At 45.9% G+C, this 22891-nt stretch overlaps 1 protein-coding gene and 1 long non-coding RNA gene across 6 annotated transcripts in view; one reads left to right on the top strand and one right to left on the bottom strand.

The window, feature by feature from the left end:
* The window catches only part of LOC309338751, a 565035-nt gene that overhangs the window by 148237 nt on the left and 393907 nt on the right, over window positions 1-22891 (top strand). The window lies entirely within an intron of this gene.
* The window catches only part of TMEM63B (transmembrane protein 63B), a 76354-nt gene that overhangs the window by 11761 nt on the left and 41702 nt on the right, over window positions 1-22891 (bottom strand). For 3 of the 5 annotated variants that reach the window (XM_081856054.1, XM_081856052.1, XM_081856053.1), the window contains exons 4-17: window positions 21209-21243; window positions 14625-14715; window positions 13377-13414; window positions 12605-12747; window positions 9800-9851; window positions 9488-9596; window positions 8081-8151; window positions 6913-6993; window positions 6384-6507; window positions 4867-5000; window positions 4098-4235; window positions 3675-3828; window positions 1405-1511; window positions 566-652 (exon numbers count right to left, since the gene is read on the bottom strand). In XM_081856054.1, coding sequence (XP_081712180.1) covers window positions 566-652; window positions 1405-1511; window positions 3675-3828; window positions 4098-4235; window positions 4867-5000; window positions 6384-6507; window positions 6913-6993; window positions 8081-8151; window positions 9488-9596; window positions 9800-9851; window positions 12605-12747; window positions 13377-13414; window positions 14625-14715; window positions 21209-21243 — 1364 coding nt within the window. Of the gene's footprint in view, window positions 1-565; window positions 653-1404; window positions 1512-3674; window positions 3829-4097; window positions 4236-4866; window positions 5001-6383; window positions 6508-6912; window positions 6994-8080; window positions 8152-9487; window positions 9597-9799; window positions 9852-12604; window positions 12748-13376; window positions 13415-14624; window positions 14716-21186; window positions 21244-22891 lie in introns of all 5 variants that reach the window. The other 2 variants (XM_081856056.1, XM_081856055.1) reach the window with 2 other exon arrangements.

The following is a 22891-nucleotide window of genomic DNA, read 5'->3' as shown; positions in this document are numbered from 1 at the left end:
AGCTAATTATTCAAATTGTTCAAATCTTATACACACTGAATGGAGGTTATTGTGATGTCCTGCAATGCACCCTCTCATTTCTCAATTAAAAATGAAAACAACAAAGAAGAGACTGTATGAACACTTGAGAATTGAAAATACATGGTGTGGAGATGTGTGCATGTTGAGTTGACATTCAACCTCACTGCTTTGATGTACAACAGCCAGAGTCAGTCCAGCCATTAGGCACGGTGAGGCTGTTGCCTCAGGTGGCTGAAGCCCCCAGGTGGCACGCTTGCGGATGTCCTGCCAGCCCCACCACCACAGCCAACAGCAGAGAAGCGCTGCTACCATCGGCACCAATTTTGGGCAAGATCCCATCCATTTGGGGTGAGATTTCAGCAGTGGTGCTGTTTCTTGGCAGGGAGGTGATTTTGGCAATTCCTCCTTTCCCCTGCAGCACTCTACTCCAGAGAGACACAGGAGAAAGGGGGAAATGGTGAAAGTTGCCACCACCATTGGAAAGAATAGATATTTTGGATCCATCCCAGATATGTTCTCTTCTACTCAGCAACCTTTCTTTTACCTGCTCAAGCCCAGCGATGGCAGCAGCAATACCATGAAGATGAGGAAAGTGTAGCACTTGTGCATGGTTGTTCTGTTCTCTCCAGACCTAGTGGCACAGATAATTTATTATTAGTTATTATATGTGATAATTACTTTTCTGAAAGAGTGACCCAAAACTAGTTACATTAAAACAAATAAGAGCAACCAAGCTACCGAAAAACACAGCTTAACAATTAAAAGGCAGGACCAACAAATCCTGCCCCACTAAAGGAGGCCACAAATGCCTGCCCCTCCAAATTAAGGTCCAAAAACCCAGGAAAAGAGAACAATCCTTGCCTGGTGTCTAAAAAAAGATACTGAAGGTATCAGGCATGCCTCCCTGGGGAGGGCCTTCCACAAGCAAGGGGGCCACCACTGAAAAGGCTTCTTCTTGTGCTGCTACCCTCCTGAGGTACAGATTAAGGTATGCATAACATAACATGTGAATAAGGGCTGGCAAGGCCTCCTTGATTTAATATTTTTAAATGTATACACCATATTTCCATCCTATAATGGCTCTCAAGGTAGTTTGCAATATACTGTTAGATTAATACTGTAGAACTCTAGGAATAAAATACATATCAGAGAAGAACACTGGTTGCAAAAACAAGAACTTGGAACAATATATTTTTGCCTTTTATTATTTTCCTCAGTAGGGATTCATGGGATTTGAAGAAGCATGAAGTTTTTTCTAAAGTTTGCTAAAAGAAGAAACATGAAGTCCATAGAAATCAAATCTTAGTGCAGTGCAGCTGGGCCTGAGCAGAGATTCTGAGTAGTTCAGCTCTCAGGCAGGAAGAGACAATCTCCCCATTTTACCTGGTCCAGTGGGCTTCAAAGAATGCCGAATAGTACACAATTGTGGGAAGCAGAGCAGAAAAGGCCCACAGCAGCAGGGTGGGGAAGAACTGGGTAATGATGGGATTCTGGAAAGAGAAAGAAAAAGAAACAATCAGTCACTTGCTCTGAATAATATATAGCAACCAAGAATACAAAGTGTGCAATGGCAGAGCACTAGGTTGGCTAAGTTGGTTGTATGTTATCATAACACGTGTATGTGTGTGAAATATATAAATCCAATATTGATATTACAGCATGGTGTTCTTTTCTTGAGAGATTATTACTACAGTGGTGCCTCGCAAGACGAAATTAATCCGTTCCGTGAGGCTCTTCGTATAGCGGTTTTTTCGTCTTGCGAAGCAAGCCCATTGACAGCTTAGCGGATTAGCGCTATTAGCGGTTTAGCGGCTTTTAGCGGATCAGCTGATAAGCGGCTTAGGGCTTAGGAAAAGGGGGAAAAAAGGGAAAAAACCCCGCAGGAACTCGCAAGACATTTTCGTCTTGCAAAGCAAGCCCATAGGGAAATTCGTTTTGCGAAGCGCCTCCAAAACGGAAAACCCTTTCGTCTAGCGGGTTTTCTGTCTTGCGAGGCGTTCGTCTTGCGGGGCACCACTGTAGTCTGTTTTGGAATGAGTGTGTTTCCTGACCTGCCTATCTATGTTAGTCCAGTTGTAGCTGCCAGCCCTGTGTTTCTCACAACTCTTGAATTCAAAGCTTACTCTGCTTTCTGTCCCCCTATACAACACAGCTTGAACAATCAGTTCTGTAGGTAAGCATGCAAAGATATTTGCACACAAGTGTGTGTCTACTGCCTGCCACTGCAGGCCAGGATTTGTGGTTTGGGATACATGAGAAATAGCGTAAGAGATCTTTGAACTCCTCCTAAAACCAGGCACAGGAAAAGAGAATAGGAACAAAGCAGCAGCTTTTTCTGAACTCTGTTCCGAATTACATTGGGAAGAGAATGGGTGAGGTTGCAGTGATCCCCACAAATCCAAAGCATGCCAGTGAAAGAGTCCTCTGCCAGGTGAATTAACACCATTTGAAACACCAGAAGTATTCAATGCACCCAGGATGCTCTCTTGGCAAAGATGAAAGCACTTACTATTTCATGCCCCAGAACCATGTCTGACTAAGATGAGTCCACCCCATATTTTAAGAACCAGTATACTAACAGATAAGCCAAGTTTATACAAATATTCATTATCTTAAAAGCAGAAGGATTCTTTGTTATCTGATTCAAGTATTGCACACTCAGTACAAGTCAGTTCAGATCTCCCACAAACTACTTGAGGAGAAACTTGTAGTTATTTTTATTTAATGAGCCTCAGTACTGTAAATGCATGGTTGTATTTAACTTGGAGAAATTGGCTGGCAGAATTCCTAAGGCCAGTTTAATTAATTTAAATTTCAACAAATGACTGGCAACATCACACAGGGGAGTGCCATTAAAGAACACACACACAGCTGGATCTGTTTAGTTATATAAGCTGATTTAGCTGGCAACTGGTTGGTAATGTGTCATTTGCTGTTGAGCATGAACACACACCATTTCAATACCACCGGTCTTGCTAGATTGGTTTGAGTCAATAATTTCCCTTTCATTTGTGCAAACGAAATTAGACAAACTTAATTTAAAAGTAGTAGTTTCTAAACACTGACCACTAGTGGAATTACATCTTTGAGATCCAACAGATAACATCATCACTTGAGCCAGATGTTATATGGTCCCACAGTCCCATAATACATGGACCTCAGAGACTGCTACCTCAAGTCAAGTTATCACAATTACATTAAGGAATGTAATTATAGCACTTAGAATTATACAGGGAACCAGAAGGAATGAACTTAAGTTTCAAAAAGACATAGTACCATGAATTTTTATTCACAGGTTAAAAGTATGTACTTGTTCTATGCTATCAAAGGTGTTCTCTCTCTCTCTCTCTCTCTCTCTCTCTCTCTCTCTCTCACACACACACACACACACACACACAGACACACACACACACTCGTCATTTCTCCTTGCAACCTCACTGACCGCATGAGGACACAAACAGTGCAGTGATAGCTACATGAATATAATTTGCTCCTGCTCTGTTTCCACAAAACCACAGAGGGCTGGGCTCATGAGGCTGGGCTTAATCCTACTGAATATGAAGGGAAATAGCCACTTTTCAAAGGCCGTTCCCCTCCTGTGTCATGGAGCTAGAGAGAAGGGAAGTTCCAAATCTCTCGGGTCAAGGTCTTACATTCAAGTACTCAACAGGCTTGGTGACATTGAACTTGTCCATAGTGGTGATGATGATGGCAGGAGTGGTGAGGAAGAAGAGCAGGATGAAGAGCACCACATTGATGATCAGGCAGCGGAACCACCAAATGAAGCCACGAATGGACAGGTGTTCCCTGAAGGAGAGACAAAGCGAAGAACCAAACTTTAAGGGTGGCAGAACCCAACACTGGAGACATTGGACCGGAGGGGCTTTTGGAAAACCTTGTGGCATCCAGTCCTCGTGTGGCTGCATCCCCTTTAAAAACACTCCGCTACCAATAGCTACCTTAACAACAAGCCTATGGAGAAGCATCCATGCAGTCCAGAAAGAGTCCTGCACAAAGCATGGCGCCAGGATGGCAAATTCCCAGTTTAGGCCACAGGGAGGCACCATTTTGTTTACCAGTAAATATTCTGAGGGTCAGGCGCATATGAGACTGCCCAGTTGGAGACATGGAGAGACTCGCTGCAGGACGAGGCCTTGGGTTCCCCACGGCACTTGCAGCCCTGGCACTTGCACACATTGAAGTCCTTAAGGATTCTGGAGGAAGAAGAACATCAGAACGTAAGGCAAGTCTGCTGGGTCAGTGGCACAATCTCTAGCCCAGCATCCTGTTCTCACAGAGGCCAAGCAGAGGCCTGTGGGACCTGAGCCCAAGAGCAGCCTGCCCACCTGTGATTCCTAGCAACCGAGATTCAGAGGCATGAGAGCACCGACAGAACATAACCATTGTGTCTAGTAGAAGAAAAGGAGGAGGAGGAGGAGGAGGAGAGGAGGACAGATGAAGCTTCCTTGGAGGAGGGCCAGAGGCCTTCTCAAGTCTCTGCAATGTGGCAGTAGCTATTGCCTCATTCAGCTGCTTTACTAGTCACAACTAAAACTCTGTCTTTGAATAAGACAGGCAAAAGGGGAACATGACTGGAGTTTTAGAAAATGATAGTTTGTAGGTAGATAGATCTGTCTGTCTGTCAGCAGTTCTAAGAAACCAAAAAATCATTGCAGTTTTGAAGTAAGTGCTTAAAAGTAATAGTTTTAAAAGTTTCCATCCACCATCTTTGTTTAAAACGACACCCAAGTTGCCTTTTTCTGGGAAATGTTCTCCCTCCCTCCCTCCCTCCCTCCCAGCCATCAAAATGATTCTTCCCCATCACCCTGTGCTCCCGGCACTCACATGGCTGTAATGGCCTCGTTGTGGAAAGTGACAAAGGCCATGCCCAACGGCTTCTCGTTCACCTTTTCCTTTTCCTTCTTGTAGTCCTCCTTCAGCTTCTCCTCCAGTTTGGTGTAATACTCCATGGCTTCCACCTAGGCAACCATGCACAAGGTGAGAACACAAGCCCTGCAGCCACATCGCCACCTCAAACGATGGGCTAACTTATGGCATGTTAGCCCAACACACAGCGGTACTGAATTCCAATTTATTCAGGATCAGTGGCTGCCCAGTGAGTGGGAACCAACTGGTCATCTGAACCAGCCGCTTGATATTTTGGTTTCACAGGCTCTTGTATGATAAAGCACTGGGGTTCAGTCTTAACCCCAGCTGCTACCTGGAGCAGCAGGGTCATTTGTAGCCCTGCCAAGCATGCTGGATCAGAAGGTAAGGGTGAGGGACAGGCAGAGCACTGTGCCAGCCTGGAAATGGCCTAGCAACTGGACCCAGTTTGAACCTAATGTGATAGTTGTGGGGCTGGCTCAGGGTTCAAGAGATCTGCAACTGACCCAGCTCCTCCCTGTGGCCCAAGAACGCCCCATTCCAGGGCTATCCACTGCTGCCATCCACTCAGCAGGTGGAACAACAAACTCTGAACTGTAGGAGTGATGCTGGTGTCACTCTCTAGGGTGACGCTGGCAAGGCTGGGGAGAGCAACACTTCTGCCCAATCTAGCCATCCACCCTGGCAGCCTGGCAAAAAGGGGTTTTAGTTTGCTCTGTTATTGTAGGGCTAGATGGTAGACCTGAACTAGGAAGAATTGGGTTCATCACCCACTAAGCTCCTTTGTGTGGCTTTGAGCAAGTTCCTCAGTCTAATCTCACCCAGACAGTTGCTGTGAGTATAGAATGGAACAACTGGATGCAGATCTTCTTGCATAATAAAAGGGCCACTTGATTATTAGGGTACATCAGTTGCAACTGTGCAGGAAAAGGACAGCTGAACAGGGCACATGTATTCTGCAGAGGGTTCTCAAGAGATACTATGAAACAGATAAGGGGACAGCAGCCAAGACAGGGTTGGATCCAAACTTTGCATAGGTGGAACGCTACTAATGGGATTCCCTGCTGGAGGAAGCATGGAGGACAGAGGTGATTTTAGCTAATTCTCCCCCACCCCACCCCAAAAGCCTCCTGTGACCCACAACATTGAGATCTTGTGTTGCGGACCCCCCATAGCAGTGTGGAAGCTGGCACTGGTGGTTGCAGAAAAATGCCTCACTTCCTTCAGCAGGAGTCTCTACTGAATCTCAGACCCTTCCCTGAAATGGAACGAACAAATTGTGGAAGGGACAATTTGGATCCAACCCAAAGGCCCATGCTTAGGTGACCACTGGATCCCTGGCACAACTTTCTCCACAAGCATGAGCCTCACAGAGTGCCGTTAGTGGTAAAAATGGACCTGTGGCCATCAAAACCCCCCCTCCCTTATGCAGGGACCCCTCAGTCCCCTGCATTTCCCTGCTCCCCCCTCTGCACCTCTTCACAGCCTTTGATGGCACAACAGCAGAGATGGCCACAGGGCTTGGGATTGATCATGGAGGGTGTGTTCTCCTTGGACTGCAAGTTGGTGAAGTAGATCTTTCCACGCTCTGCTTTTTTCCTGAAACAGAAGAGTGCAGGGGAAGAGGAAGCTCAGAGAAGCTAGCAAGACAAAGCAGGCAAATTGGGGTGTGAAAGAAAGCAAGCGTGCATGGGGTCTTCTGCACAACTGAGTCCTGCAGTATATTCACTTCCTGTTCTTCCTGTTCCTGTTCCTTCCTGTTCTTTTCAGCTTGGCTTCGCCTGCCCTCACCTCTGAACTGTACCCTCTCCCACTACTGTTGGAAACCTAGGATTTGTGAACAGCGGTGCTAGAACTGGATGTGGCTTGCCGCTGCATAAGCAACCTCACGGCAGGCTAAACTGCGCATTTCACACACACACACACACACACACACACACACCGACCTCTCCTTGCTCGCATCAGGTTTAAAAGCCCCCATTCCCTACGAATCCCAGACTGTACCTCTCTGCATCAAGAAACATCAGCCGGGCCACATCATAGCAGGGACGTGCTTCCAGTACCGTGCAGTTGGCGTAGGCTTCCCTGCAGTCGGGAAAAAGGAACAATGCAGGAGCTTATTAGAAACCTGCAGGGTTGGCAAAACCCGGTTGAGTTCCTATTCAAGGAACAGGCTTGAAACGGCACATTTGACTCTGAAAAGGAAGGCTTCTTCAGCTTTTGATTCAGCTGCATGCTGAAGCTCTGTAGGAGCAAGTGGGGGGGCAGGAACTGAAAGAAGTAAGTGCCCATCATTCCTGTTAAGAAGTGTAACAACCACCTAAGGCAGAGGGTGTGGAACTGCAGGAGCAGGAGCCAAATGTGGCCCTCCGAATTCTCTCCAGGTCACACTTCTGCCCCCCACTCCCAGGCGCTTCCCTTCTCCTCAGGTCACCCCCCTCATTGGCCTTGCCATGCACCTTCCATGAATGCTTTTGCCTACCTGATAATAATACCTCTTGCATGCCTGGATGGAGGACAGAGAGGGACATGGATGTATGTGTAGAAGCCCTGCCCATTTCTAGCATGTGAACCCTGTAAGCTTGCCCAGAAGTGAATGCATCCCCTGTCCTAGGGTGACACCATGTCCATCTAAGGCAGGCATATGCAAACTCGGCCCTCCAGGTGTTTTGGGACTACAGCTCCCATCATCCCTGACCAGTGGTCCTGTTAGCTAGGGATGATGGGAGTTGTAGTCCCAAAACATCTGGAGGGCTGAGTTTGCCTATCCCTGATCTAAGGCAAGGGTAGAAAACGTTCCTGCACTACAATTCCCTTCAGGGACAGAGCTCAGCGGCAGAGAATCAGCCTTGCTTGCAGAAAGTACCAGGCTCAATCCTCAACATCTCCAGGAGAAGCTGAAATCCTGAGAAGCTGCTGCCTGCCAGTGTAGACAATACTGAGCTAGATGTACCAATGGTCTGGCCCATGTATTGCTCAAGGGAGCTGGGAGCTGCAGCAAACAACAGCTGGAGGGAACTACATTGGCTAGCTCTGATCTAAGGCATACAAAGGTACGGTGTTGGGTTAAAAAATTATCCAAAGATTTATATATATATCTGATTTATATATTTTTTTCTTTGTCAGAGGAGGGTCGAGCTAAGAATTAAAGGATCCAGGGAACAAGACTCACTCAAAATGCTTTCTGATCTTTTCAGGTTCGGCATACTTTGAGATTCCGTTAATGAAGAGAGTTCGCTTCACCTGGAGCAGACAAGAGGCAGAGAGAACGTTAGATCTGAGGTCTTTCACAGTTGAAGCAGGAAATGGAGACTAAGCCCAAGCGAACTATCAGTTTATGGGATTTATGTGTTGTGAATTTATGTTAAATGTACCCTGCTCTCAAATCAAGTGAAATGGAGAAGCAGAAATGGAATATGTCTTATCATTGTTCATAAGCTCTAAGTGGGGTTACCTTTGAAGACCATTTGGAAACTTCAGTCTGTTCAGAATATGGCAACTAGGCTTTTCATGGGGGTCATACATAGGGTTCGTGGTACTCTCCTTTTTACCAGATTCATTGGCTGCCTATCCATTTCCTGGCCTAAATGAACTGAGACCAGGACTGCATTTCCCCACATACTCCTGCTCAAGACCTGAGCTCTTCCACAGAGGTCCCTCTCGTTTCCCAATCAGCTTTCCATAATAATGCATTGCTCAATAGGGCCTTTTCTGTGCCACCCTCCCAACCCTTGGAATTCCCTCTCCTGGGAGAGTCATATTACTTCACTGTTTGCATATCAGGGAGGCACTTAAAACTTTTCTTTGCAATAGTGGATATTTTGGCTGCTTTACGTTTAGTCATGGAATTGCAGAGTTGGAAGGGATTCCGAGGGTCATCTAGTCAACCCCCTGCAACGCAGGAATCTCAACACGCAGCCCCCAATCCAATTTGAAACCATACTGGACACTGCTTAGCTTTGCAAATGTGCTAGCAGTTTTATTGTTGCACTGCTAGGAGAGCAATGTTGTTTGTTATTTTACATACTCTGTTACTGTTTTTTAATTATATGCCACTCTGATCTCATTAGGAAAGAAGAGTAGAATAGAAGCAATTCTAAATAAATAAAACAGATTCCTCTTCTTCATGTTTTCCCCTCTATCTCATTCCTCCATTGTCCCTGCTGAGTTGAATTTTAAATTCTTCAAGGCTAATATCTGAACGTTTTTATTCCTGATGGCATCATGTAAATAATAAATGATAATTACGTCTGGGTTGGCACCAGGGAGGTAGGAAAGGGTGTGTTTGAAGAGAACAGGATCTCATTTAATGGCAAAATAATAACTGAAAGAAGGTCAGAACAATGTATTTTTAAAAAACCCGAACTATTAGAAAAGGTACTAAGGAAAGCTCCCCAAACTCACATGCCTGAAACAAGTAAACAGATATCACAATTGCAAAAGGAGCATGAAAAAGAGAAGCTTAAAAATCAGAGGAGCAGGAAATGCAGTGCCCATGACCTACTGTAGGACATCACCCAATTAAGGAGGTTGCTTGCTCCAGTTGACCAAGTCTAGCTGGATGCCAGTTTGGACTTACCAAATCATCCTCCTTGTAGCGCATCTTGGAGGTGTGCCGGCGCATGCTGTACACAGTCAGCAACAGGTACAGGAAGGCAAAGGACGTGTGCAGCCATAACAGGTTATTCCTGTCACAAGGGAAAGGAAATGCCCAATACTTATCTCTGCTTGAATGTATCTTCTGCATTTTGGGTCAGCCCATTTATCCCAGTGCTAATCCACAAGCCTCCCAGATAATAGTCCCCTTCAATAATATGAATATTTCCTCCTCCTCCTCCTCCTCCTTTTTGGAAAACATGGTTCCTTGATGGCACCCCAATATCATACTTACCCAGATTTCAAGTTAGCAATAGTTGTTCTCCCAAAGCTGTAGGGGTTGTTCTCTGGCAAGAAAACAAGTAAAGAATCATGAATTGGGTGCAATGCAATGAGAAGGCATCAAGCTGCTGGAAAGAAATTGCTCTGCTTTTATCAGAGAGACTCAAAGTGGCTTGGATTAGATGATGAGGCAAACAGCCCAATGCCTGCTGTAATGGGAGACTTTGAAATTCTCCATGCTCTTCTGCTGACGCTCAATCTTTCTTCATTTAGTGACTATTCATTTACTTCTTTTTGAGCTGCTCCAGAGATTCAACTTCCAACCTTAACCATTTCATCCAAGTATCTCATGGTTTATTGAAAAGGATGAATACCATGAAAAACTTCATTGCCATTACTATAAGGTAAGGTAAAGGAACCCTGGATGGTTAAGTCCAGTCAAAGCCAACTATGGGATGTGGTGCTCATCTCGCTTTCAGGCCAAGGGAGCCAGTGTTTGTCCAGAGACAGCTTTCTGGGTCATGTGGCCAGCATGACTAAACTGCTTCTGGCACAACGGAACACCGTGACAGAAACCAGAGTGCACAGAAACACCATTTACCTTCCTGCCACAGTGGTACCTATTTATCTACTTGCACTGGAATGCTTTTGAACTGCTAGGTTGGCAGAAGCTGGGATGTGGGTGGCGCTGTGGTCTAAACCATGGAGCCTCTTGGGCATGCTGATCAGAAGGTTGACGGTTTGAATCTGCACAATGGGGTGAGCCATTACTATAAATGTCCCAGGGCTCTGGCAGAATATAAATGAAATTCATCTCATCCCAAATTCATCTCTGGCATTTCCTGGAGGCTGCTGCCCACAGAGCAAAGGGCTATAATGAATTCTGGTAACTTACTTAATTCACCAAATGATCGGTATCATTTCTATAAAAAGAATGCTGTGTCAAAACCCTGTGACTCAGGTCAGAGGGGAATTAGGCCAGTCAGATGGTCTATCTATTAACATGTACTTAAAGTTTTGTTAATGGTCAATAAATAATAATCAATGTAAAGGGTCAATAATTTCATGTTAGAAAATTGTAAACATTAGTTGCAAAAGGTCACGTATTTTATGGTTAAAAATCTGAGTTAAGACTTGCCAAAAGTGAATTAATAAATTTAGGATTGACCTTATCTAATAGAAATATATGGGACTTTTTGCTTAGGAATAATAATTTACTAAGGAGGGGTATTCTTTTATATATTTTAATCTCAAGAAACAATTGGATAGTTTAGATTGTGTGCCAAATTTATGAAGCAGTTAACATCTTCATATGATTTTACAAAACTGTATAAAATGATATGATGTTTGAATGTATGAGCATCCTACCATCTGAAGCTCTCTTGCTTGGACCTCCAAGATGGCAGCAACTTAAACAAGAGCTGATAAGACTTGGGAACTTAATGTTGTTTATCTTAGTCTATATTTTATATTTTGAGAATAATGTATTATTAGAGGTATAACTCTATTAAAAATCAGAAAACAAACCCAAACATTATCATGTTTGTTTGTTTTTTTAAAAAATACTGTAGTATGAAATAGAAACTGAACCCACCATCAAACTAATTGTAGCTGTATGCTTTGTTGAACTGCATTACCGAGCTTTAGGTTGTAAGCTGATAGTTTAAGGCTTCTGAAAGACCGACACCATATGCTGGTAACATTAACAAAGTCTAAACTCAAAACAGCATGGTGTTTGACTAGCTGTCTGGGAGGGAGGATAAACTTTAAGCTGCAATCCTATACACGCTTACCTGAGCGTAAGGCCTGGTGAATGCAATAGGGCTTACTTCTGAGTACATGACTACACTATTTAGTCAAGGCAGTGGCAGAACCTTCTGGCAGACAAGCAGAGTTAGACAGAAATTCCTCTTATGTAAAACACTGTGCTTTGTCAATTAACCTCTAGATTTCTAGAAAAATATTGGTTCAAAATGGAAGACCAAACGAGGCCGAACTTGGCAACAAGAGGGTAAAGTGCCGGTACAGTCTTAGTCTGAAGAGTGGAAAATGGTCTGTCCCTTGCTTCCCTTTAGCCAAGGACCTAAAGGGGTCAGAGGTCAGTTGGGGTCAGGGGAGCCCATCCATTGGCCCTAATTTCCCACCCATCTTCAGGATTATTCATCTGCCAGGTGGTCTAAACTCTCTGGAGCTTAAGAGGTCAGCAAATGTGGGCGGGGGCTATAAGCTTTTATGTGTTTTGTCTGCTTCAATGCTAAAAGGATTCTTGGGGAAGTTTAACCAAGATTGGGAAGAAAGCATTTCCTCCATTCCATATAATCCCTTGAATGATTCTTTAAGCCGGGCAGATGAGCACAGCCAGGCTGACTGCCAAAAAGTCTCCTAATTGGGTAAATAGTGCAATTAGGGTAGAAAGATGTATGCTATCGGATGGGCACCCCCTGATCCCAATTTCCCACTTAGAGCCGGGAGGTAAAATATCCTCCTTTTCAGGCTGTACCATCCAGGTTTGGGGATAGATGTAGAGATTGCAGCTCACTCAGTCCTAAAGCTCAGCGATGAAGAGCTAGAAAGCTCAGGTTGAAATGACTGTTAGCATTGATTATTTCTCCTCATGCTTCCTTTTAGTACTCCCAAGGGGTCCTCCTGCGTCATGGCGAGCTATTTGAAATAGAAAGACATGCCCCTGTGTCTGAATCACCACTATTCTCTTTAGCCTCTTTAGCCAGCACTAGGATGAGCAGGTCCCTCCCAGAACTGAGTGAGATTGTCTAATACTTTCCCAGCAGGAATAGTAAGAAGCCGCCTCTCCCCTTACCTAGCAGGTCCCCTGAGAAGTTCACTGGCAGAACGATGCCCACAGAGAGGACGCCCACAGCCACCAGCAGACCAATGATGTGCCGCTGGAAGGAGAGGTAATGGACTGCGTCGGCCCCACACTTCTCCCGGATCTCATCATCCCTGGGAAGGAACAGAAAGGGGGTGAGCTGCTGGCTACCTAGAGGAATCGTGGGGGCAAGGTGTGATGCGCAGTCAACATTTCAGAGCAATGAAGTGAGTGCACTGCTGCCCCCCTTACTCCCCTGCCCAAATGCTGTCAAATTTCACTAGCCTCTATTTCCACCCTTCTGCTTCTAGCTCCCCTGGGTCGCAGAACATTTGTGTTTGGCAGCAGAATTATTATCAGCTCTGTTTCCCACCAGTGCTCTCAGTCTATATACTGAGGATTCAGGTCCTGCCATCTTTAATTAATCCAGGAGAGCCTGAGGACTAAATCTGTTTTCATCTTGAGCAACAGAGGATCCTTATTCTTGGGCTGGGGACCTTTGGCTCAGGGACTACAGCTTCCATCATCCCACACTGGCCAGGCTGGCTGCAGCTAAGGGGAGCTGGAGCCCAACAAGCACTGGAGGGCATCAGGTTCCCCATCCCTGCTCTCGATTCTAAAGAGCCCCTGGTCTAACAATGAATGACAACAGTGATATGACCCTGCAGTGTCAGGACTTCTGCCATGTTGCTCCTTCTGACGGCTGGTGTTAGATGCAAGAACAAGAAGTGGGGACCTTCTGCATGGAGATGGGAGAACTTACTTTATCCTGAAGATTGCCGTCAGCCAGGAGCAGAAGCCCTGTGCGGAGACAAAACAAGCCCAAGTTAATCAGAGTTCTTTCGCTTTCCCCCACTTTGCTACTTTTTCTCAACTAGTACAGAGCCCCCTACAACCTCAGATCTACAAGCTTCTCCTACCAAGATGGAAGAACTGAAACGAGGCAACGGCCAGATCAGTTCTAAGACATGTAAGGTTACAAACAAGCCCACATGGACAAACTTGCCATATAATCACTACAAGTCACTGTAAGTTAGGGTGCAGAACCCCAGGCCTCAGGCTTGCATGTGGCCCCCTAGGCTTCTTTATCTGCCCCTAAGGGCTCTGCCTAGGATACCCCTTGCTGGCCCTGCTCTGCACCCTCCCCTCAAGTGCTTTTGATGGGTGGAACATGCCTTGTACTGCAACAATGCTTCATGCTTGTCTAGAAAGGAATAGGTGTTTAAGCTCTGAATTTTGTGAAACTGAACGTGGCCTATTGTATAAATCACAGAATTGTTGAGTTGAAAGGGACTACCTGGGTCATCTAGTCCAATCCCCTGCAATACAGGAATCTTTTGCCCAAGGTGGGGCTCAAACCCACAACCCTGAGATTAAGAGTCTCATGCTATCCCAGCTGTAAAAGTCCAACCTACTTTTTGCCTCAGGCCATACCTGCTGGCATGCAATCCCAGGAAGAGCCCTTGGGCTGGGAAATGCCAGCTCTTTAATATTGTTGTTCTCCAAAATTTTGATAGAAGCTGAAGCTCTTCTAGGTCCCAGCTCTGAATATTGTGAAGGCTCAAACACCTTGCCTTCATTAGAAGCTGCTTGACAACCTTAGATACTGACTCCTTAAATGTTGGCTATCCCCGCCCCCCCACCCGACAACTCTACAATTCTATGAAATAACATCACAGCAACTGTGCAGCACATTGCAACATCCATTTTTGTTAATTAAGTTACAGCCACAGAGGGTGCTACTCCTGCTGCAAATGTTACGTCTTCCCTCCTGAGACCCAACTGGAGTGGAAATTGCCCCTTGTATGTGGCTTGTCATGCACTTGCCCTACGTGATCAATAACATTAGGGGACTTTGCTCACACCACATCCCCACTATCGATCATCACTGTGCACATTGAAATTGAGCAAGGAGCACCGCCACCCCTCCATTTCCCATTTTCCTTGATGCAAGAGCTTAATTGCAGAGCGCTGCTGGGAAAACTCTGGATTCCTTTTGCCTGCCACTCACATTGTCTCTTTGGTCAAAGTCCACAGAGCTGGAGACGGAAGTGAGGCGCTCGTAGCGGTCATGGCTGTCAGAATGCAAGGCGGACGCCACACTGGAATTGCAACAGAGGGGACAGTTAATCAGGGCCTGGGAAGAGGCTGAGAAAACCAGAAGGCCACCAGAGTAGTTAACGCAAGCCAGTTTGCCCCAGGCGAGATGAAGAGAAAACTTCCAGAGAGTCCAGAGAGAGAAAAGGCAAGAGAGAAAAAAGCCATTAGCAGAGATTGCCCTTCTCTTTCCCTTTACTCTGATCCAATGCAAACCTCTCCATCACAAGAGCCAAGATGCTGGGCTCCACAGAAGCAGCCTTAGAGGTTTAGGTCTAGACATGGGCGTCTGTGATGCACTTCCAGGGCTGCTTCATAAGCAGGGATGTGTGTACTCTGCACCCAATCAAAGTGCTGCATCAAGAAAAATCTCAAGTCTTTATCCTGTATAGATGCTCTCAATTCACATAAAATTTCATGTACTTTCATTTATTCTGCACTCTAAAGCTTTCCCCCCTCTTTTTTCTTTGCTTTTGCTATGCTTTGTCACGCTTTTGCTACTCATGGAGTAAGGCAAAGACCAGGCAAAAGAAATCTAGTCCTCAACTGCTGGATTCTCATTCAGCCACCTTGGAGATTTCAGCAGGCATTGTCCGTATTCTTTTGAGCATGTCTCAGCAGCCCTAACAGCTAGGAGCATTGTTAAAAACTGAAATATTTCCAGTCAGCTAAGGTGTGTGCCCAATGCCAGATGTTACGTTCTGCACTCCTATGGAATTGCAATATACATGTGGCTCTGCTCATGAATTCCAATTTCCAACACAGAGCTTAATCCTGCGGCAACAGCCTAATCCATGTGCTTGCAGCAGAAAAGATATGGCCATTTTTGAGGGGGAAAGGCAGCTTATGAAATGATACATGGGCACTAGAAAGGAGAGATAATTTTAAAAATACAAATAACCAAATATATCCTCGTGGTCTTTGACAGGTTACTGGTCCCTCAACCTAATCTACTTTACACATGCAAGGTAAATAGAATGCATCTTTTATGGCCAGGAAAGGGCTACTGGAATAAATGATAATGATTTTTTTTTTTAAATGAGTAGTTTGTGACTATCAGTGCAATCCTAACCATGCCTACTCAGAAGTAAGTCCTACTGAATTCAATGGGGCTTACTGCTAGGTAAGTGGCGTTAACATTGCAACGTAAGAGAAAGAGATGGGCTTTTATTCACCAGACTGCTCCAACACCACAAGGCCCCATCAGCGATGCCCAAAGAATTCAGACACCACTAGTGTGCCAGAAGCAATCCATTGGACAGAAGCAATTGGACAGAAGCAATCCAGGCCACCCATCACCTACTATGCAGCCAAACTTGCATACGACAGTCAGGAGATGCGAGAAAGAGAAGGTTAAGTCTTCTGAAAAGGAGATGAGCGAACAAGAAGAAGGTGAAATCAACAACTGGTCAGATGTGATGGCCTGCATTTTCCCTCTTGTGACAAGTCAGGGAGGCTCCTATGGAATTATTGGAAGACAGCACACACATGGCTACCAAGGCAGAAAGAAAACCTCTTTTCTCCAGCAAACACCTAAGGATCTCAGTGTCACACAGGATAGTGCAGAGTACCAAATTAAAAACATGGGTTAGGAAGATGAAACTGTTAGTGGCAGAAATAACAATATGCATAAAGTAAACTAGAGTTTTGAACAGAAATCCTTTCAGTTGACTATGGAATTTAGGCTGTATTAGATGGAAATTTTAGGAGTTGGAAATGTACCTTGTTCATCTTCCGGATGATACAGTAGGTGATAAACAATTTGAATTCCTGAGTGCATAATGTGGTTTATTATGTATGTAGCATTCAATGTGTCATTAAAAGCTCAATGATTTCTGCCCACTTAACTAATTATTGTCACCATGATTAGCTCCCAACACCATGTAAGCCAAAAAGATTAGAAGTATGCATGCATGTGTATTTGAAAGCTGAAATTCTCTAAATTCTATGTCGGGTATTTGTAACATTGCAGGAGATGAACAGAATTACCCCAGAGTATGTGAAATGGTTGATACGCGGTAGAGCTTTTTATAGCGCTTGTCTAGATTGTGTTTCTTCTGGGCATCAAGAGCACAGAACGTAAGCAGTGCTCTAGATCAGGGGTGGCTGACTTGGTGACCTCCAGAAGTTGAGCTCCAACCCGCCATCAGCCAGAGCCAGCACAGCCAAGGGCCAGGGATGATCGGAGTTGTAGTCCTGAAAAATCTGGAGAGCCACATGTTTCCCAACCCAGCTGCAGATGCTTCAACCCCTGTTGGTCTTTTCAGACCATGTGAGTGGCAAGAGGCCTCTCTGGGACCAGCGGAGGCAGTGCTGCCTGCTTCTCATTTTGAGCACAGAGGAGAAAGTATTGCCCCATCCTTGTGATTCTCTGCTCACCATCAGAATGAGCTTTCAGAGTACAAGCAGGTTCTCAAAAGGTACAGCTCATTTCACACACACACACACACACACACACACACTGGAGGGGTGTTGCTTGCCTAACCTCTATGACAATATTTTTTAAACTGACCCATCTGGATTTTCAAGAAGTCTGGAGGCTAGCAAGAGAGGCTTTGTGGTAAGGCCCTGCAGGGACCTGGATGATTAATGCACATTTAGCATTAGTTAAGAGAGAAGGGAGTCATGTAAGCAAGGCAACAGCATGGAGTCTGGCCTCCACTCCTTCCCCTGTTCACAGATCGGAACAGTGGCCAAATGCCTCCAAGCCCTAAAAGGGGACTGCAGATGTATTGTATAGTGTGCACTCAAGTGGCACTCTGGGAAAACAAAAGGTATGACAGCTTCACGTCCCAGACACAGATTAGCTGAGCACCATGTAGCCTTTCCCTTTTTTAATCCCAATGCACTATTCTGTGCAATAGTGACTTGCTTGCGCGTTTGTTTAAATGTTCGCAACAGGGTGCATTAAAAGGGAACATAGAAAGGGAACAGTCACAAGGGGGAGCTGGAGGGCAGCATGTTGCCAGGCAGATTTCAGAAGTGGGTTTGGCGCTGCCTGATGTAAGAAGTGGAAATGTGGATCCCAGTAGGGCTGCGAAATCCCCCCTCCCCCGCCTCAAATCTGCCTGTGAGCGGGTGGGCATATGCTCCCCTCCTCCCACTGAAGAATAAATGACTGATTCACCAGCAGGTGTGAATGTGGCTGTAGAGGGGGAGAATAGGGCTACATTGAGTAATAAAGACAGAAGAAGATAAGGAGATTTATGGACATAGGAAACTGCCTTAGGCTGAGTCAGACCATTCCTCCACCCAGCTCAGTGCTGTCTGCACTGACTGGCAGTGGCTCTTCAGATCTTCTGGCAGGGGACAGACACTCCAGCTTTTCCTGGATATGTCAGGGAATGGACCCAGGGAGGCCTGTATGCAGTGCTGAGACACTCTATCACCGAGCTACCAAACACTGTGTGTGATGAAACTTCCATACTGTGCCAGTGAGGAGGAAGCAATGTGCTATGCAGCGAAATACACGCCCTGTGACCAGACTGTAATAGCTGCTAGGCTGGGCCACTTACCAGTAACTAGGATTTAGGGCTCGGCATGGAAGCCTGCTTTTCTTATGCTAGGACTCACTCCTGGAACATGTGGGATGATAATCAAGTAGGCCTCCACACCCATTTAGTGAATCTTCCATTCATCAACAAGTAGTGCTGTGCCAGGTTTGGGGTGGTGGTTAAGCGTGTTTGCCTAGGATCTAGGAGACAAGGGTTTGAAGTTTGCCCCCGCTCAGCCATGACTGTTGCTGGGGGACTTCAGGTCTCTTAGCCTAACCTACCTCAAAGGGCTGTTATGAGGATAAAAATGGGGAGGAGGAGAACCATGTACCCACCCCCCTTTGCAGAAAACAGGGATATAAATGCAGTACAGTGGTACCTCAGGATGCGAACGGGGATCCGTTCCGGAGCCCCGTTTGCAGCCTGAACAGAACGTAAGACGCGACTGCGCATCTGAGCGGGTCACGTTTCGCCACTTCCGCGCATTACGTCATTTCTACTGTCTACACATGCGCGAGCGGCAAAACCTGGAAGTAATGCACTCCGTTACTTCCAGGTCGCTGCAGAGCGCAACCTGAAAATACTTATCGTATTTATCCTGAGGTATGACTGTAATAAAAGACAGCCATCTTGGAATTGTTTGGGACTGGCGGCATGGCTGGCAAACACATGCCCTGGCAAACGCATGGCCCAAGAGCAAACTTGCCCTATGGCTCCCCCATCTTAATTTTTTTTTTTTTTTTTTGCTATTGTTCAAAGAAGGTGAGCAAGTGAGTGAGGATGGTGATGAAGAGGAGAAGCAGCAGGTGCTGCTGCCACTGATCTTTTCTTATTTCATCCCCTCTCCACTGTCCCTTCCTGCCTCCCTCCCTGCTGGCAGCAACAGCTGGCAGTAATGGTGGTGAGTAGCAGGTGGGTCTCCTGACTGGAGGGGCACAAGCCCTTTTCCCTGCCCAAATCTGGAGCTAAAACTGACAAGTGGCGCAGGGATTCCACACACAAATATGAGCCTCACCACATCTCCTGGCCTGTTTAAACACTCTCCTCTCAGAAATTAACCGGTTGTCATGTCATTGTGAGGCCCAGGTTTTCCTTTTGTTGCCATATCTCACGAAACATTATTATGATTATGATTCTTAAATGTATATACCACCCCTTACCCAAAGATGTCAGGGCGGGTCACAAGATAAAAATACAGGATAAAAGCACAAAATAAATAGCTAAAACAAAACAATAACCTGCCCCCCCCAAAAGACACCCATTTAAAAGGCCATATAATATTAATCAGACCAAAGCCTGGTTGAGGGGAATTTTGTGCCTGAGTCAGGAAATCCACACTATGTTTTCATGTGGTAAAGCAAATGAAATAACTTGACTCTTTGGCTCTCTTGAATTGCACCTCACCTCACGGTAGTGCTGGCCCCCCAAATATACCAGCAGGGTGGGCATTGTTGCTATCAGAGGCGTCGCAACGGGGGGAGGCATGGAGGGCAGTACGCCCCGGGTTCCATGCCTGCGGGGGTGACAAGGAGTCACCCTGCGGGGGCTCGCGGTGGTGTGAGCAGCCACAGCGCTGCCGCAGCTGCCTTTAGAGGATCCTCAGTTCGCGGCTGCAGCTAAATACAGCACATGTGTGGCATTGCACTGTATAGCGGTTTGCCGCTGGTGCCACTCCAGCACTGTATGGACGGTGCCGGCATCCCTCTGTCGCCACTACAGCAGTGTTCGCAGCTGCAACGGCAATGGAGGGATCCCGGCACCGTCCGTATGGTGCTGGAGTGGCGCCGGTGGCAAACCGCTATACACCGCATATGCTGCATCGCTACGTACGGTGCATGCGTCGTACGTAGTGACGCCGCACATGCACCCTGTGTCGTGACGCCCGCCTCGGGTGTCATGACACCTTCCTTCGCCCCTGGTTCCTATTGCCTTCCACATATGCCCCAAGGCAATGGACGAATATAATAAAAACAGCTAAAACAGTTTAAAAATTGTTTTACATTTTTTTAAAAGTAGACATCTATGGCAGAGACCTATCCACCTAGATAGGCAAGATTTTCAGCACAAAAATGTTTTCAAATCTTTCCAGAAAATGCAGATAATGGGTGCCTATTACATCTCAACAAGAATACTGTTCCACATAGAACATCCCATGAGGCAGAGTGATGCAGTCACCTCAGGCAACACACAGCAAGTGGAGGGGGGATGGTGGTGGCAAGATTTGGAGAACACAGTGGTGTGACCCACTCTGCTCCCCCCTAAGCAAGCTTGCTACCCTTGGGAGTAGCAAAGGGTGTTGTTCTGTCACTAGGAATGACGGAAGGTTTCGCTCCCTATTTAGTGAGCTTTTGTTTGTTGATGGGGGACGAGGGAACCATCTCGTCCTTTCTTCTGAGGAAGCCAAATATCTTTGCTTGGCCCTGGGCCCTGGGCCCTTGGTTAGAACATATCAGTGTGGAAAACTCTTACCAGCTTCATGGGATGTCTGGCTAGGGAACAGGTTCCTAAATATTTTTTTTAAAAAATCCTGAGGGAAGAGCAATTTGAAGAGTCTAGTTAAATCAGCTCTTTGGGCTCCTGCATGAGTCAGCCGAGGAGGCAGAGAATGTTTCAAAGCAGAAGATAACATTTCTCATTGCTGAAAAGTGGTGGCAGAATTGCCCAGCAGAAATCTGGCCACCCCCCACTACAGATGGTCCCTTGGTGGTCCCTCCCAGCCTAAACTACCTCACAGGGTCATTGTGAGGGCTAAATGGGGAGGTAGAGAATTTTGTCTGACACCTTGAGCTCCCTGAAGGAAAGTTTCCCCCACCGCCATTGTGGTGTAGTTTGACTGACACAAGAGGGTTATGTGTGCAGTGACCAGTGTGGACAACAATCACAAGTCCTGCTCTCCCGGTGAAGATTAGTTCAGAAGCAAAAGGAGAAAACTTCAACAGAAGCAGGAAGGAAAAGAGAATTAAGGAAGGATGGAAGAAGCACCCTGGGAAAACCCGCAACGTACTATTCCCGTTCCTCTTGCTCCTGCTGCCAGCGCCTCTGCCTGGGGACAAAAGAAAAAGAATGAAGGGGGTGGGGGAGAAAAAGGGAGAGTTACAAACAAACTGGATCTTTCAATCAAGAGCCAGCGTCCTCCTCTCTCAGTGCTGACATTTTGGGGACCTGGGAAGGAAATCGTTCACCAGATTCATCCAGAGGAAGAAAATAAACTTCGTTTTTTGGCTTACAGATTCAGTTTTATGGTTCATGCAAACTGCCCAGGACTGGAGCCAGTTCTCTCTCTTGTCAGGGTTTTCCTGCTCACTCTGGTGTTGGGATAAATCTATTCTACATTCATTTCAGATTTGCCTTGCCATGTGCGTCTCCAGGCAAACTTAAACGCAAAGCAAATGTGGCTGCCCTCCCTCGGAAATGAGATTCTGTGCCCTCTTATTAGCAACAGGTGGATAAACAGCTGTAGATGAAAGCCACAACAGCAAATTGAAATACACCAGCTGATATTCTAAATTGCTCCTTGAGAAGCAGAGCCTTATCTAAAACAAACGAAGCCTATGTACATATAACTGCATTTGCTCTTCACACAAATTCTGTTTCGTTTGTTTTTCACTCTCCTTAGGTCTTTGGTACCCTTCCTGAAGCCAGGCCAGTGCCTGGGTGGAAGATGTGCACATTTTAAGGAAAGTTTCTTTAGTATACACTCTTTGACTGCACCAGCTAGTATTACAGACGGTGATCCTTTGGGGCCTTCCGGACACGACTCTTGCTTACATGGTCTCTGAGCCTATTATAAAAGGAACCAGGGAGGCGATGCAACTAAGTAGATCATATTGTGGCCAATGTGCAGCAGAGGGTGGACTGCCCAGAAAACTAGCAATTCCATCAACTGAAGTTGTGTTGGTTCTCTTACACCTCCTATCCGGATACATTGCACAAATCTCTACATTTCTTTTTCTTGCTGTCCTCTCATCAGGTAGCCAGGACCAATCCAAATCCAGGGGCCCTCAACAAAACTGAAATGTTGATAGTCAGCAATTCAGGGGAAGGCTGGGCAAATAAAATACAGTAAAGGTTTCTAATTTCTCTCTCATATTCTGAGACTCCCATTTCTTTGCGTCCTCATTTCTTCTGGTTTGCTGCTGCTGTCATGAGAGCGAGGTGTCAACTTTCTGAAACCTGTCCACTGATGGCAGTCCAGGAGGCCCAAGATCAGAGAGACCCTTGAGCTATGACCAATGAAGACGGGTTGTGCATGGAGGCAGCAGCTTTAGTTTCCATATGAGATCCATTTTTTATCAGCAGTAGAGTCACTCATGACAGCACTGATGTACACACTGGGCTCAGCCACACTGCTATGCTAGAAAGCATGGGGCTGAGAGGTTTCCCACTCCTCCCAGACTTTCTAGGCATGGCTCCAAGCAGTTTTTCATTTGTCCCACCTCTTTCCCCAGGAAAACCCACAGTTTACTGTGAATTGGAACAAAAGTCAATCTGCAGAAAAAACGATTGACTTTAGATGATGGATTTCTCGGAGCTAGCTGACCTGACTGGAAGAATCCACGACCAGAAAGAAGAGGAGTTTCAAGAGGACTGGAGGAAATTTAAGGACTATTTGAATAAATATTGTAATATAAAAAATTAGAAATTACTTGAAAGAAGCAAATAGGCCTAGGATTAAACTAAGTTATAA

The sequence above is a fragment of the Podarcis erhardii genome (assembly GCF_964252035.2).
Source record: "Podarcis erhardii genome assembly, chromosome: 3".
Lineage (NCBI taxonomy): Eukaryota > Metazoa > Chordata > Lepidosauria > Squamata > Lacertidae > Podarcis > Podarcis erhardii.
This window is presented reverse-complemented; position numbering and strand designations above follow the sequence as displayed.